Source organism: Anarhichas minor, unplaced genomic scaffold (genome assembly GCF_050575085.1).
Source record: "Anarhichas minor isolate MPS153535 unplaced genomic scaffold, ASM5057508v1 ptg000026l, whole genome shotgun sequence".
NCBI classification, from domain to species: Eukaryota; Metazoa; Chordata; class Actinopteri; order Perciformes; family Anarhichadidae; genus Anarhichas; species Anarhichas minor.
In genome coordinates this window covers 8702958-8721002 of record NW_027466472.1, presented here as the reverse complement: position 1 = coordinate 8721002, position 18045 = coordinate 8702958, and the positions used below count along the sequence as shown (strand labels likewise).

Genomic DNA, 18045 nt, shown 5'->3' with positions numbered 1-18045 from the left:
CAATCAGCTGCCCACATACTGTATATGCAATGTCTGCTGTAGCGGGACAAACAATGAACAAAACGTTATTGTGAATAACACACAGGTATGAATAGACTATTGGCATAAGGCTCAAAAGCAAAGAACAACTCACGCTAAATTGGATACTTGTCAGGAGGACAACAAGAGCCCTTGGAGTTGCAAACATAAAAGCACACGAGCACATAGACGCATGGCCTGTGAAAAACACAGTCCCTCCTCCATCTCTCTCCTTGCCTCCTCTCTTTCTGAGTCCCAATTTTTTATCAGGCCACTGAGACACATGTTCCACACAAATGCAAATGTTTCATTTGGTATTACTGGAATGGGAGAGTAGGTGCAGCTTACTGTTCATATTTGGTTTGGTTTTTATCAATGAATCCATGTGAGGTCGCTTGCTCACTGTGCTTCATTATGACGCCCATTTGGGTGACTTGGTGAGGTAGTGAGCTGTGTGTCTGCGATGGAGTGTGGTTTGTGTGTGCTTGTGAGTGTGCAGGATGTATTAGCCCAATACGGCTTAGGTGTATGCTTACATACATGTGTTGCCATGTATTTGTCTGATTTACATGTGTACAAAAACATGTGTTTTGTAGCTTGAAAAGTACCCAGAACGGAGTTGGGGACAACAAGCGTGCTGCACTGCTCTGTCTAATCAGATGGAAGAATCGGAAACAGTCGGTTTGTCTTCTATCACTCTGTTCACTGTGAGGTGAACCCATAAGCAGTTGTCTGCATGTGTGCACACACACACGAATGCATGATGCATGCACACGTACTGAACCCTTACAGAAACTTGCACAAGCGGCTCTGTTTCTTTCATGATGACAAACTTCAGTTGTATGAAAGCCCAAGGCATCCCAAAATGATTTTTCATGAGTTTCTATGCAAATTCAATTTAACAATTATGTCATCAGACTTTAGTCAGCTATATTTTATATTCCCCTAGTTCCCCTCAGCTCTGAAGATATTTATAGCATCTTTCAGTTCATTGTTCAAGTTCATAATTTTACTGGCACCATTTTCATTAGCATTGTTTTAAGTAAACTTATGTTTCTAAGGGCTTCATACTACATAACACTGTAAACACTGTTCAGCAGCCTGATCTTGTAGCATCAGTAGTCGGATCTTGTCGCTAACATATAAGGCAACAGGCTGTTAAATATTCATAACATTAGGCCTTTCTATATAATTCATTGGTATTTTCTGTAGGCCGCCACACCTCACGTCTCTTCATCTCACACCACTTATACTGTCACACTAGGTTTGACCATATATTTGTTCTGTTTAAGTGGGATTTGTAAAGCATAGTGGGATGACTAGTCCTGCTTTGTGTACATGTGTTTGTGTCTGTAAGTGTGTGTTATCCCAGCGGATCACAGTGGTTTGTAGATAGCTAGACAAACACACATTGAGAGAAGGTCAGTCAGAGGTGGCAGAAGTGGGAGGGAGACACACAAGAATGGAGAGATTGTGTGCAAATAAATTGGACTGAGACCACCGGTGAAGCACAGGTACAACTCCTGATAACACATCTTTCCTTTTCTCTGTATCTTCATACGCTGAGGTCACACAGTACCATGCAAACAAATAAAGGAGCGGATTAATACTCTAACTACATCTCCTGTAATCCCATAGATCAGGGGTTCCCAAACCTTTTAATGCCAAGGCCCCCCAAATAGCATTAGCTACCCCCTTTTAGACTTCTTTAAAAACGTGTTGATAATACAAGGGCCTTTATTAATGCAATAATAATTACTTTTCTATTTCTAATCTGATATCACAGCATTAATTTCATTGTTTCTGTTTTACATTATAAGCATGGTTAATTCCACCAAGCTAGCTAGCTAAATATCAGGAGCAGAGCAGCTTCGTAGCAGGCACAGACCATTGCAGGTCAACACTGATAACGTTTATTATGATGTGATGAATGATGTTTTGACTGGAAGGCAATTAGAAAGATAGTCATGGCAAATACGATTTTTTGATATGTTACAAATTATATAATAATAATAACGATAATAATCATACATATACATACACACATACTTACACACACACACACACACACACACACACACACACACACACAGAGGCCACTATCACAGACCTGATAAGCAGTCCATAGATTCCTGAAGGGTTAGAAGACACAACTTATCATGTTATCATGCTGCTGACGCAATGCTGCCCAATAAAAAGACTCTTTTTAGTTTGACTAACAGGGACTGACTGGTTTGGTTGCGTTCTCTTGGTCTGGTCTGATGAGATCAAGCAGCAGCAGCCCGTGTTAGGCGCCTGGGCCAGTTTGGAAGAGAAGGTTACAATTCTTTTCCTCCTTGTAAAACATAGATAGGTCTTGAAAAAAGACACCAGAACAAAATGCATATTTCATTATCATGTTGTAAATTTCTCTCTCTCTCTGCTGCCATACACGTACATACAGGCCTACAAAGAGCGAGTGTTTGAGCTACATGTTCCAAGTCATTACTGGTGCGAACAGGCCAATGTTGGAGATTTATTTCTGAGAGTACCAAACAGGATATGGTACATTTTCTGCTGTGCTCACTCATAAACAACTCCTAATCCATCATATGGTAACAATTAAGGAGAGACAGAGCTAGACTGAATAATATGTGTGTGGTGCGGGTTGGGGTATTCCAACCATATAATTGTTGACATCGCTGATAAATTTAGGCTCCAATAGGAAGAAAATTTTAATGTTTACATTTGTTTAAATCTTAGTTTGCTGTAGGCCTACATGACTTCTTGAAGACATAATGATACAGCTTCATCTTAAACCTACAAAACAGCCGTCTATACATTCCTTATTACTTAAAAAAGTGATGATATATCTTTAAACCAGTGGATACAATACCGTGCATCCTGTTCATCTTGTCTGTGTGTGCATGAGTGCTGCCTTGTTCTCTTCTCATAGTGTATTTATGTCTTTTGCTTCCATGTAACAGATCTCAGGCAAAATTGATTTTCTGAGTCGTCCATATAGCTTCCTGTATCATTTGCTATTCAGTCAATGTTTCTTGCATGAAAGACTTTTGCACTTTCATTGCACAAAGCCGTTATGGAGATCTTCAAAGTTCTCAGTGCAGATAATGTTTTGGACAGGTTTTATTGTTCAGCCTCCTACTAGACCTTTCAATTCACAAGATAGGTTTGTCTTTGTCATGGTAAAAGATTTAATGAGAATTCAGTGGCCTGGCTTCAAATGTCTCATTCAAATTGTGATTGTGAAACTGTGTGTCACAATCCTTTGACTTTAACACAGGTCACCTGAGTTGCTGTTTACTCTCTAAAGGAAAGACAAATGTTTTCATGATCAACAGATTTCTGGCTCTGCAGACTTTCTCCATGCTGTCAGTTTTGCATCCCGTGTATTTTCAGCTGCTCAGAGATGGCAGATGGTGCTACAAGCAAGTGACCGGCATCACAACACATTTTGGTGTCGAGCCAAAAGAAAGATGACATGATATATCACTGCACTTCTTGCATAGATGGACCAGTTACTCACTCACAATTACTTTTATATTCATTTTAATAGGTTCTAAACAAGGACTTTTTTTAATCATCATTGGTTAATGATAAAGAATTAAAGCAATACATTAATAATGCCCATTTAAATAAAATTACGTCAACAGCAAATAAGAAAAGAAGAAAACAGTTGCATTGAGATAAACTGTCCTTCAGCTGAGTTATCTTCACAAACATACCTCATGATTGGCTCTGTATGTTTAACTAATGCAACTTTTCAAATTCTCCTTCTGCATGTTTGAATGGGCATCAAAATCTGTTTGTTGGAAGTTGCCTAAACAGATGCACTTCCCTTTAAGATTTTAGAGTAGGGCTTACAGAGATTTATTGCATTTTGTAAATATATTTTGTATGTTCTTTATATAATCTTTATTTTTCCCCACTCCCCACATACATATACAAACAAAGAAAGTAATTATAACCACACAGCATCTTTTTTACCCTCCAAGGTATTACAAGCCTTCTTTCTGAACCTCTCGTATGATCAAACTCTGCAGGGGATCACTAATTTGATGTGCTGTGTTTAGAGCAGTAAGTTGTGTCTCCTTGGCATGCAGTCACTGGAGTGTGCCACTGCACCCAGAACTCTAGAGCACCATGGGTACAGAGTTCCCCCCTCAGAGAAAGTGTCAGAGCAGCACAACATTTCTGATGTTTCGCAAAACACGGAGAGGCAGAGGGACAAATGTGAGGGAGAACAGTCATCTCACTGCTGCATAGCTCACAGAGACGTAGGCTGCAAAAATGACCTCCTAACGTCTCCTAACTACTTTTGCTTGACCTCGATGGAAAACCTCACGGGGTCCAGGAAAGATGTGAAGGAGAATTCACGAGTTAGGAAAAGACAACCGTGGTACTTAGAGAAACCGACTACACTTTCACTAAGCTACGTAATTATTATGCGATGGCGGAGGTCACTGACGTAGGTCACACTTAACAATCAACACTGCTTCCAGTAGAAACTGACAATTCACTCGTGCAATATCAATAAAACTGTTCAATATCAATATTTCCTTTGTGCAATAATGGAGATTCAACTGTTCGGTTATGTTAGATTTTTAACAGTTTAATAATTTATCATAGCTTGAGAATTTGTTCATTGGCAGTCTGCTATATTAACTGTTCATTTGATTTCCTATTCTTGTTTTGTTCTTTTTACTTATTTGTTACATGTTCAAAGTAAATAAATACATATAAAATGTAATGAATTGTGTATTATATTCATCAACATGAATCACATTAGTTTATGACTGTAAGAAAATAGTTGTTAAACCTGTGCATGGCATGTTTGTCTTTCATGGACGGCCGAATGGTGCCGCTGCAAGGACTTGTGGTGGTCCAGTGTATCCTAATGGAGCTAAGAAAGGAAGCATTGACACTAATGTACCTTCCTAAGCAAAAAGGACTTTTCAACTGCAGCCGTAGCCTCTTCTCTCCTCACCTTCTCACCTTTGCACATGTAGAGACGCTCAAACGCATGGAGACAGTTTTACATATACACACATACAGGAGCAGAAGCACAACCTGCAGTCTCCTTCAACAAGCACAAACACAGGCAGTCTTTTGTCCCTGGTAGCCAAACAGCTGGCCAGTGACGTCTCTCTAGCCCAGTGTGTGTCCACATGATGAACAGTTTAATGAGCCATTATCCAAAAAAAGGTTTGCTTTACATTTTTACAGCCACGAAATAAAACATAATGATGTGCCAATGCAATGTGTACCAAGGCATTGTGCATGGCGTATGTTTGAACGTGTATGCTTTCAGAAATTCTTGCCTCATTAGCAGAAGTTATACAAATACTTGAACTTGAAATGTGTCTATTCCTCAGAAATGGAGCTATTTGAACAAAAAGCCTGATAGAAGAGAAAATAAATTAAATCCAAACCCACTGAGAATGGCCCACAACCCTGGAACATTCCTCTTGGTGTCCTTCTGTGTGGTGTGGAGGATATATTTAGATATCTTCAGAGCCCCGAGGTCTAAGGTAATCATGAAAAAGCTGATTAGTGAAGCATAACAAAAAATAAAATCTGTTATCATTATGAGTCACTCCATAATTTGGATAACTTGCAGTGCAAAATTCTAGCTGTTTCATAGTACTATTTGTGCTCATGATTGCACCTGGTGTACTTTTTATGCACTTTTGTTCCAATAAATCGGAGCCATATGTTCAGAAAATATGTGGAGTTCTATTTTTGAGGGCTCTTTGTTTTTTTAACACAACATATTATACCTGAGTTGATGTGGGGAAAATTTGAGAATAACTAAACTGATTTTGCTACTCCATCACTTGCACCCTAAAGTCACATCATGCTGTTCTGATGCACATAAAAACTCATTCTATGACGAGTATTGTAGGTAACTTTTCTACATTTCACGTTGCATCCGTTACGGAGTAAAAACAAAAGTCACATTAAAAGTACAATGTCTTTTGTCAGGAACAAAAGCTCAGTGGGACAGAGAGGCTGAGAGGACTGGTTATACTGGGACATACCTCAACACCTAGGACAAGATCTCATTTACTTGAGCTCAATTTCATGCAAGCAAAGATGTTCTGTCCGTTTAATTTAATTTTTCTATGTAAATATAGATGTGTATATATATAGTGGAGTAATGTCTACCTGAGCAGAGAATGAAGTGTATTATAGCTGAGCATCCCTTAGCTTTGTTGACATAGCCAGGCTGGACGCACTTGCTTTTATTGCATGTTAGTGCATGTGAGCATGCGCCACTGGTTCGCTCACGGCCGCCGCTCTGCACTGTTCTCATATGGCGGTTACAGCTGATAAACCCCGTCCCGACCGACAGCGTCAATGAAGAAACATAGCACCCACCCTCCGGTTCCCCTTCAGGTAAACACTGTTTGCTCCGTCAGCAAGACAGCAAGGCATAGTGCGGTATAGCACAATGTCTCTATCGGGATGTCTAAGTGTGGTTTTGTAAGCAAACCAGATACAGATAACCAGATGAAGGCCAAAAATGAAACACACACACCCTTACATCCAGTTCTCTTTAAGCACTTCAAAATGATAGATGACACTTCCTTAGTACAGCTGGAGGAGTGTGTCTGGACAACATCTCTGAGGGCAAAGGTCGATGGATGTTATTATCATAGGTACCTTTGCCAAAATGTGGTTTACAGTGTGTTCGTGCTGATGTACTGCAAAGACGGGGCTAAACCCTGCTAGAGCCGGCCCACACTGAGTCCGCTTCTTAATCGCACCTGTGGGTCCCCACAATTCAGGGGTTTTTCTCTGAGATGGTTGAATTGGCGACTGACTTTGTAAACAGTCAGCGAGTGCGAAACAACCGTGTACCTGTTAACATCCTTTGACCAGTCAAATGTCCGAACAATTGGATTGTGACGTGGACTGTGCTGTTTTTCACTTTGGAAAGTTGTCAACCAGTATGAAAAAGTAAAACAAAATAAAGTTAAAACTCATTTGGCATTTTGTGCCCTAATTTTTCCTCTGTCAACCTCCTTGACATGCAAACCTAGAGCTTGAATGAGAGTGAACAGTTTGTTCTGGCAAATATCCACTGTCCGTTGTGATGGGATGACTCAAACTTGAGATTTATGCCCTGATTGCACTCGACTGATTGTACTGACCCATGTTGTGTAACGCCGCTGTATTTAAAACACTGTTCCTATGTTTCATCATAACTCAAACTACGAATGGGGGAAACAAGAGACCTCATACTTTCTGGTGCATATATTGGCTACCCATAACAAAATCAATGTACTAGTGTTTTACACAGATGTTTTGACAGATGACTTCTACAGCAATTCGGACATAATGCAGTATTTGTCATGTCAAGTCAATTGTATTTAAACAACCCAATTTCACAAATTTGCCTATAGGGGCTTTACAGTCTGTACTGAATACAACACCCTCGGCCCTTAGACCCTCGGTTCAGATAAGTAAACGCTCCACAAAATATAACTTTCATGGGAAAAATAATGAAAGAAACCGCATTCTGAACCATTTGGAGATGTTTAGTACTAGCTCATGGAGGTCATGACAACAAAAAATGTTCCTACAACAAATTTGAGTGATTTAGTTGTATTAATAATACTACAGAAAGAGATGACAGACTTATGCGATTACATTGCATAATTTTAAATCCTCACATAAAATGTAGGGCAAACAGGTGAAAGCTGCTAACTTGTCCTCGGCCATTCTGCCACTCAGGAGGCAGAGGATGATGTGATTTAGGATTTTAATCCCGGAAAAGAAATACATATATCATGGGTAGCAAAACAATATTGTTTTTCGGAGTAGGCCTACATCCATGAAAATGACCACTGGTTGCATACAGTGTAAAGGAAAGTAAAATACGTAGCTTTCTGAAGACATACCACTTTCTATGTAAGAAGTTTTGAGTATAACCTGAGCCTAATAAACTATATAGTTTAAAGTTACGTGGTATGAGGTCTCTTGTCATATTCATACAGTGGAGAACCTCCAAAATGTATTAGATTATTACAGTTAATACACATTATAGGCAGCTCTCTTTCAGAACAAGCCTGGAAATCTTCATATAAACATGGCAATCATCCACTGCGAACTGAGTCACATCAGCCTGCAGAATGAACAAAAACAAGGGGAAGAGCTGACGGAGGAATCACCGGAGTGGCACACACACACGCGCACACAAAGACACACACACACACACATGAACACACAAAATAAGGCTAATGTCTAGTGGGAGGAGAGAGAAAGAGATAGAGAGGGTGAGCGAGGGACTATGTGAAGGAGTGGAAGCAGTGGCCTATGTGTGAAACGCCAGGGGTTACTTTTTTGGTTGACTGGTTGTCTACCAGAGGCAACCCAATACTAGACCAAATGTAATGGGGAAGTTCTGAACCACACAACTTAAAGAAAAGTTGCGAACCCAATAATTTGGCCGTTTTAAGTTGATTGAACTTTTGTTTTGGAGGCAGCACATCACTGACCACTGTTTTGCTGCCAGCGGCGCACACAACATTGCGTTATGATGGGAATCATAGGATGAGACGCGGACACAGAGACTAAATCTATTATCTTCCCGGACGGTCAGGGCAGCGTTCCGCTTGACTGATATAGCGATGGCCTTGGAGGCGGACAGCGACAGAGGTTCATCAAGAAGTGCTCATGAAAAATATCCCCGGGCAGCGTTGGAGCGCAACGGCTACGTGAAGACATGTGTCACCCCGTTGCACCGGGACGCAGGGAGCCAGTGGCTGAGACTCGCTGTGACATGGACTTGCAGAGGAGTGTCGTCTGCGGTCTGCGTCGCCTCAGTCTCCGTTATTCTCGCTCTGCTACTCAGATTGGTCGACTGGGATGCAGGCAGCAGCGGCAGCAACGGAAATAGCAGCGGCTCCGGCTCTTGTCTTCATTTCGCGGCGGGCTGCGCGGTGGAGCTGCTGTTGACTGCGTGCTACTGCATATCCCCCGTTTTTACACTTGTATGTGCCTTCTTCTGGGGCGGACTGTATCTGATTCGCTGCAGGGTGCTCATCCGCACCGCGGTTTTTCTGTTAGCCGTGTGCCACTTGGGAGAAGCCGCGGCGCAGTTCCTCCTGCGCGGCGCCGAGGAGCAGCTGCTGTCCCACCCCGCAACCCTGGTAGTCCTTGGCTGCCTGGGCAGCGGGGCTCTGCTGGTCGTCCGGCTGCGTCAGGGAGTGTCCATCATTGTCTTCATTGGCGTCATCAGGGCAGTCTCTCTCGTCTCTCTGGGTAGATTCCGGGCCAGCTGGAGACCCTACCTGGCCTACCTGCTGGGACTGCTGGGGGTTTTGCTTGCGAGGTATGCTGACCGGCTCCTGCCGGCCCCAGGGACCAGCGGGACGGGGTGCTGTGGCTCTGTGACCGGGGCGAAGGAGGAGGACATCCCTGTCTTCAAAAGGAGACGGAGGTCCAGCTCCATATCGGCCTCGGAAATGATGGCTCACAGTCAGAGCAACAGCAAGTCCCACCGCAGGACTTCGCTGCCTTGCATTCCGCGGGACCAGGTAATACATGTCCAGCTTCGGACGTCTGAACCAGAGAATGACGGTTTTGTTATTGATTTGCGTATGACCTTTCAGCTGCTGCAAACCTGCAACGCTTTGTCTCTTTCGCTGATGGCATGTGACACCTTTACGCGCGTTTCCTTCATGACAACGGGCAAGTCGGGATAACATATCGTAATAGCACACTTTATTATTATGATACTAATGACGTGTGTGCTTCATATACCCACATCTACACTTTCCAAGACCCATTATTAGCCTAGTGTTTTTGTGAGTTACGCCTGCTTACACTGCTGTTTATCTTTTCTCTGATACTGCTGTTAATTTGGTCATCGTTGTGCTGTGTTTGTGCTGCTGATAATCAAATGCACATAGCTTGCCAAGTCACTGTGTGCCTGTGAGGGCACGTGTGTGTGTGTGTGTGTGTGTGTGTATGTGCGCGCATAGGTGTGAGGTCACGTGTAAATATTTTGAAAGCCTCTGTTTATCCTGGGTGCTGGCTAGAGTGGTGTGGTGCATGTGTTTCCAAACACATGATGGAGCCAAATTTGAATCAAGTGTGTCCTCACAAGAACCCCCTCTTGCAGTGGAAATAAAAAAAGACAGAATAGTCACAGTTCCATTGTATTGGCTACTGCTCTGATGTATTAGTTCAAATGAGTCCCTAGTTGATCCTGGAGGTACCTGTACTTTTTTGTGAGTAGAGAATGCAGCGATGAGGGAAGATGTTGTGACCCATTACAACAATTCTGTTGGATGTGACCGAAAAGCCATGAATGAGGTTGATGTGCTCTGCCCTGAATACTTTTTCGATGCGCTTACTTGGAGCTTGAAGCACACTCTGCTCACATCCAAAAATAGCACTGATTTCAGCTTCTGAACATACAAACTGTGTTGGTTAAACTTTCATTGAAAAACTTTGTATTTTTGGCATGTAAGTGAGACACTATTTAGGATAATTTGATGAATCAGCATGTCAACATCTAGCTTGTGTTCTGATTTTAAAATGTTTGTCTGACTGTGATTGACTCCTGATTGTGGACTGGTACACTGGTACATATATATATATTATATATATATAATATATATATATGTACGTACACTCAGGTTCTTTGTCTGTTCAATCTACGATGTTTAGCTTAAGCTGAGCCTCTACCAACTGGCATGCCCTGCAGGGTTCAACTTACATTCACATCAAATCTTATAGTCACTGAAGAACAGTAAGACATATAACATTGCTAAAAGTGAGCTTGGAAAAAAAGCTGTCATGAGAGAGGGAAACTTAAGGCTGTAAATGTATTACTTAAACAGACAAAAGAAGGCCAACAATAATTATCTTCTAGGCTGTTAAGTGGTCCATGATTTCTGTGTTTTCTAGCTTACATTGAAGCATTTTTCCACAACGGACCAAAGCATCTTATATGTAGGCATGTCACCCGCTCACTCGCTCACATTTGCGTATATCATGAAAACATGTCAAATCATATTTTGATATAATATTATTTACGGCCGGGTGTTGACCTCCCGCTGAAACAAGTGATGCTTCCACTGATCATCCTTTTACACCCATGAATGCCTCCTCCACTGAAGGTTACTCTCCTGCAGTCTTTGCCCCTGAATGTGCTCTTGCCCTCTAGTGACAAAATGAGATAAACACCAAGAGATTTGTGGGGAATGAACAAGGAGTTGGCAATGTTTTTGCCACATGGGAAATAGAGACAGTGATCGATACACATGCATGTGCAGTGGGGAATTCAGAGAGATAAATCTAAATGGGTGAGCTTTGGTCATACTCACCCATGTATGCGTTAGCTGTATAGAAGCAGCATAATCCTAACTGATGACACTGGCCTTTTCCCTCTCTTGGCAACGTTGCGCTGATCTCATTTGCAGATTTTGAGACTAGAGGAGGAAAGAAAGTGTGACTGAGGGAAAAAAAAACCTTAATAGCAGTAATTAAATGGTTCATTAGCCCTCTTTTATGGTTTCTGATGTAGCGGACAGGGTAAATGTTCAGAGGTATAGATGATTGGTTACTCTGTTTGCTACGTGTTAGCCTTAGCATTTTATAGCTACTTTTACAGCTTCCATGCCATTTTCAAATCAGATTTTCAATCAGACTTTTGTAGTGTTAATTGTCTTAGAAAATTAAAAAATGTTTTTCCTCATGTTTTTATTAATCAAAATATACACTGATAAAAAATTGTCACTGTGCAGTTTAGCAATGGTTATAGATTTAGATTTTTATGAAAGAGCCTGAAATTAGTATTGGACCTTTATCTTAGCTTGTACTAGTCTGTATGTGTAGTCTGTGCAGGTGATGGTGAGTCATTAATGGCCCTGCTACACCAGATCACATACACCTTTCAGAGTGCCCTGATCCAGAATCATACATGCTGTCCCATCACATGCATTTCATTCTCTCATTTAGCTAGCGCTGATCCCACATCAGCTGTCCGGCTTTGGATGCTTGGTTGTTCATTGCTAATTGGTATCCAGGGAACGCCGAGTTAGTGCACTATTAGAACAGCTCCATTACCCGTTCTATCCTATCATGTCTGGAACAGAAACACAAACAAATGGATTGAACCTTGGGTTTCAAAGAAGTAAAAGAAATTTCCAAAATGGTGCCATTTTATAATTTGTTGATTCCTTGTACTTCATTTTTGTCTCAAGTGTGTCAATAGGCCAGTTTCTGGCCTATTGACACATGTGAATTCAATGTCAATCTTGTCCTTTTAGCTCTATTATGGTCTTTTATTTTCCAAGAGATTTTACTTTCTTCACCATTTAGTCGCTAACGTTTGTCCTTCTGCTGCTGTTTGGTACTGGGAAATCAATATACAGCTTGTTGTCCGAGCTTGTGTGTTAAAAAATAGTTGTCTGCTGCAGCTGTGAACATTTAACTTAAGTGACCAAGTGTAAAGAAAAGTCACCGTTGACCTCAAAAGCCTACATGATGGAATGAAAATGTGCACCATGTACATGACGTTTTGCTAAATGATGAATGAGTGAACAAGGGAGTGATTTCGAACACAGTCTGCATATCAAACCACCCCATATGGGACCGTGACCCAATTGTAAGAAAGTAAGAAATACCTCTATAATGATTTAATAATACATATTACATCTTGTGAGTCCTCCTATTACTACAGCATGTTGTCGAACTGAAATGATTGTTCCTTTGCATGACCACACTCATAAACCTTTTTTTTTTTGTGTTTGTGGACCTCAAATTTTGCCATTCGCTTGTTGTGTTACAGAACAGACATCTAACTAACTAGTCAAATCAGTTACATTTGCTTTTTCTAAATCCCTCCTTTCCTTCTTTCAGAAAGTCTCTCTCTGACACAAACACACACAGAGTTTGTAGGTACAGTTTATCTGTACTGTAGATAATGAAGCTCTCCAGAGTGTACCTGAGAGAAGCGGGGGGGTTTTCATCAAGCGCTGGTTGTGCAGTATTTATGAAGCAGGCTGGTGCAGCGTGCCAAGCCAGAGGCAAGCCAGGCACTCTGCTGAACTAGTAGCTGGAATATAGCGTCCGCTGTGTTGCTGTACTTCTGTGTTTTTTAGTTGAGAAGGATGTATTGTTTTGGTGTTGGATTGCTATGCAGAGCAAATTATATTATATAAATGTAATGAGAGGTGTCTATACTATCAATATGATGCCAAGTGTGAGTCTTAATATTTTAGGATTTTGACATGAATTGTACTCCACTGTGATCTGTCAGGGCTGGCTCCAGACAGAGGCATTGCGTTTTGGCCGAAGGTGTTTGTCTTTTAGCCAGGGTCTCAGTGGAATGGGGATTTCATGGGGGGGGGGGGGGGAGGCTTCTGATAGTGTTTTTTGGGTCACCTGCAATTGAATTAACGATAGCTATCAATAGAATGTCTAAAAAAAGCAGCAATGTTTTCCAAGTGTATTCTTTTTTTTTCTTGCGGTTTCTTTTCCTCTCTGTTGCACAGTCACAACAGTTTATTACAGAAATGTTAACATTCAGTACCTTCTTTCATCCAAGGCCATAAAAGATGACAAAGTTTCTCTCTGATAAGTTGCACTACGAATGGAAACATGTTAAAGTACAATGCCTTAGTAGAGTGAAACAAATGAATTCATTTCTAAAACTTTGTTCATTTAAATTTGGAGGTCAGACCTTGAATAAGGCCACGTTGCATAACATATTCATCATCTCATCATCATATACACTGTGTGTGAGAGAAGAGGAGATTTTAAAGTAGAGACATGTGCTCAGAGGTCTATTTGAGGGAAGGCCCATATTCTCTCATTGACGCAAATACATTTCCAGGGAGACACGCAACCTGTTCTGGTTGCCGGAGCTATCTGACTTTGTGTAACATTGAGGCTTATTATACCTTTTAATGAGATAATGGGGAATATATCTCCATGAATACATAACACATGAAGGTTTAAACAACCCATTTCACCAGAGAGATTATTTGTATTGGACTTTTATTTTCATGAGATTGGATACAAGTGTGAATGCATATACAAACAACACAAGACATTACCCATCTTTCACAATAAATATACAGTACACACCCCTCTATAGATGGCTCTTTTGAAAAATGATGATACTTTCATTCAAAATACATGCAGATTAGTTATAGATAAAACTTCTGGTGTTAATTTCTCAGTAAAAAAGACAGTTGAATGCTAATTCAATCAGGGGCCAAAAGTGCAAGTGCATAATCCGATGAAATACCAAGTGTCTACTCTTGATTGTTTGTTGCTGGAATAAGGGAATGAAAGTGTTAAGCAGAGAAAGAAGTAGAGTGAGATGTGCAGAATTTAGGCATGGTTAAGCAAAAACATGGTTTGAATTCAGTAGCCAGGTCTGTGTTGCCGGAGATGTAGCTGTGGCCTTCTTCAATGGATCATTTCATTTAAGAGAAACACAGAGAAAAACTGGAAAGCTCGACAGAGGGACAGCCACTGAAGACAGTGGAACAGAGATGGAAAGATGGGTTATAAAAAAAGAAGTGATTGAAGGAAAAGAACACACTGGCATTAGCACAGGCTGCATCCAGCCCAAGCAGCAGACAAATAGACAAGTGTGTGTGTGTGTGTGTGTGTGTGTGTGTGTGTGTGTGTGTGTGTGTGTGTGTGTGTGTGTGTGTGTGTGTGTGTGTGTATGAGATAGAGAGGAGAAGGAGGGGGGTGGACAAACTAGCTTGAGGGGACCTAATGAGCTACTGCGTGAGAGAGGAGCAGGGAGGGAGGGAGAGTAGGGGAAAGAGAGAGTGTTGAAAGATTTGCTGAGGAGGGTGAGGGAAGGGAGGGGGAGTGAGAGGAGGTTTGCTGCCAAGCGCAGCAGAAGTGTTGATGGTAAAAGGACAACTATCTGGTCCCTCTGACCAACCTCTCTTCTGCCGTTTCTAAACACACCGTCGCTCCGAGCACGAACACAGACTCACAGACAACACTGATGAGGCAAGTTTGTGTTGATCGCATGTGGTTTTGTGCAACAGATATTGCATGTGTGAGTTTGTGTGTTTTGTCTCCGCATGATGTGAATATGGCTCTATGCCACATGCTCCCACAGCGAGAGGAGAGGGCCGGGGAAAGAGAGCAAAACAAAATGTGTGTATGTGTGTGAAAGAGAGAGTGGCCTCCACTGCTTGCTTCTGAAAGGCAGCAGCAAATGATTTTAACCTGGCCTGGCCACCACTGTATACACTTGCTCACAGACACACACACACACACACACACACACACCTACAAACACACACATACAGTGGCTTCCCTGCTGGCTGTCGAGATGAGGTTTGGTGGCCCTTGGACAAGGATGGCCTTGTTACTTGATTCAATGGTGTGTTTTAGCTCCAAAATATGCTTGGTGAGAGGTGAGAGGAGGGGGGGGCGGTTGGCCTGGGCAGGGGGCAGCATCGTCGTGCAGAATCTAGATCTGTCCATACGTCCGTCTGCATGTCTGTCTACGTTTCTTTTGCACAACAGTAAATTCTCAGTCAGTAGGAGAGAGTTATATACAGGTCTGCTCAGACTGTTTACTGTGAGTGCTTTACTTTTAATGACATTTGTCAGTTTGAGCTTTTAAGTAAATCAATTTCACACAACACAATTAGGAATTTCACATTTTTACCTATTTGTTTTTCTGTGTAGAGTCTGGACACAGCATGGGCAGTTTGTGAAGCGTAGAATCATAAAAGGCAAGATCTTTGAGCAGTTTTTTATACAGGAATGTTTGGCATTTACTCCTATGTGTTCTTTGACAGCTATGCCTTTGCTTTGCAGACTTAAGGCTGACCCGCCCTAAAAGATTTTTCCAATCTTAGCAGATGTTGAAGATGTGACCCCACATAGGACTTAATGATGATGACATGTAATGATAGTTGTATTTCTAAAGTGTTTGGACAGCAGCCTGTGCATTTTTGCGTCCTCCATTAGTTGACACCTACTGACCTAGCTGGGAGATGCCCAATAGTACTACAGTGTTGCAGTGTTACTGACTGAGCTACCTAGCTGAAAGAATCATACTGGTTTTAGTTTGTCTTTTTATAAGTATCAGCAAATCCCATGAAAACCAACACAGAATGTATCCTGTTAACAAGCAGCTTCAGGCTATAGGCCTCAGTGCCATTATCTTCCAAAACCTATTCAAAACACATTAAAGAGCCATGCAGTTGCACTGGATGATGCATACTGATAATATAATTTAATCTCAGCTCATCTGTGTTACATGTATTTCCTCTTGTTAGCAGGATAAATTCATTGTATGTGTTTTGGTATTTTCATTGGATTTGTTGAAAATAATAAAAAGATAAAACAGCCTAAAAGCAATTATTGCTGATCTTGGAGGAGAGGGCATTACTTATTCAGTAATCTCGCACAGTGACACAATTTCGGAGGCCATTTGTAAGAATCCTCATTTAAATGTAGAACCAATTAAAAATTCTGCCTTTGGCCTTTATTATCCTGCGTTGTATGACGACAATTTCTCCAAACCTCTGTTTCTTTATAGATAAGTGAGATTATTTATTCACAACACTTTAGCACTCCCATCTAATTGAAAAACAACATTATTTAAGTCTCAGTTTCAGTTTAACTTTAGGCCACAAGTGTGTTCAACCTGTGACAAAGTAAAAAAAAACAGGATGACAGGAAAAAACACCTGAAGCCTGAATGGACTCGTGTTTTACAGCCCTGGCACCAAGTGTAAAACTGGGGAAATAACGAGGGGTAAATGAGGTTACACGCACAGACAGTATACATATAAGAAGTCAACGTAGTCATCATGACGTCACCCATAGGTTTGTTGACTGCCGTTTTGATGGCCGCCATCTTGGAATGCGGCCATCTTGGCTTTTTGCAACCAGTGAACGGAAGCGGCCATATTTGGACTGCGGGGAGTTACAAAGAGACACCATCTACGGGTTTGGTTACAGTAGCAACCTGACAATCCCAAGGTAGCCCCGCCCTAACGCCTACCCTGCATTATGGTCTATTTTACTCTAAATGGGACCGTCATTTCCTCCTCATTACTGTATTGAAGAGGACCTGAAACTATAGCGATTGAGATCATAAACTCATGTTTACAATGTTTACTGAGGTAACATGACCCTAGCCGTCATTATTTACACTGAATCAAATGATTTGTGAAGGTATTGTTCGTATAGTAACACACTCACAGATAATTATGCAGTTCCCCTCATTTCTGCAAGTCTAATGAAAATATTGTTCCCAAAACATCTTTGCCAAGTGCTCTCATGTGATCAATGATGAGACTGTGTTTAAAACTCCATATTCAAGAGATTATGCCACATTTTAAGATGAGTTAATTTCTTTGCAATCAGCACTCAAAGAGTTAAGTTACCCTATTTTGTCTTGTGTTAGTCCTAAAAAGATGTGTGTAATTCTCCAATTGGCCATCGTATATTTTTTACGTACTGCACTTAAAGTGCCCACTGTTGGCAAATTAAAGCTAAACATCTTCCCTTTACTACATCCTATTTGGTGTGTATTCTGCACAGCACAAAGACACGTGCGGACAAAAACTGTACACACACACACACACACACACACTGAGCCTGGCCTTCGTGAAGCTCCCAGATGTGCTGTGTCCTCGTAAAGCAGGACCTCTATTCAAATTGAGTTGAAGTGCCATTGTGGGTTAGATCACTGACCCAGTCAAGCGATGCCTTTGTCTCTTGTTCATGCACGCACACACACAGCACATACTGTCAGCTGTCAGCCTCATATGTATGTTTGTCACAAATGTTACGATACAATCAGCAGCTCGGTTTCCTCAGCTCGCCTCCTTAATACACAGCTTCCATGGAAAATCACGCATTCCCTCGACCTCGCACGCACCTGCAATATAGAGAAGGCCCCCAAATGCAATTTGTTTTTGGGATGTATACAAATCACTGCTGCTTTCATCACAGCCTTTCAGCTTGGCATTCACTATATCTATGCATCGTTGAGCACTGCTCAAATACA

At 41.5% G+C, this 18045-nt stretch overlaps 1 protein-coding gene across 1 annotated transcript in view; it reads left to right on the top strand.

Annotated features, from left to right (window-relative positions):
- The first annotated feature begins 8654 nt into the window (after nucleotides 1-8654).
- LOC142959173 (cGMP-inhibited 3',5'-cyclic phosphodiesterase 3A-like) overlaps nucleotides 8655-18045 on the top strand; it is a 40177-nt gene continuing 30786 nt past the window's right edge. Inside the window, exon 1 of the mRNA XM_076100377.1 lies at nucleotides 8655-9563. Within this exon, the coding sequence (XP_075956492.1) occupies nucleotides 8655-9563 (909 nt within the window). The remainder of the gene's footprint in view (nucleotides 9564-18045) is intronic.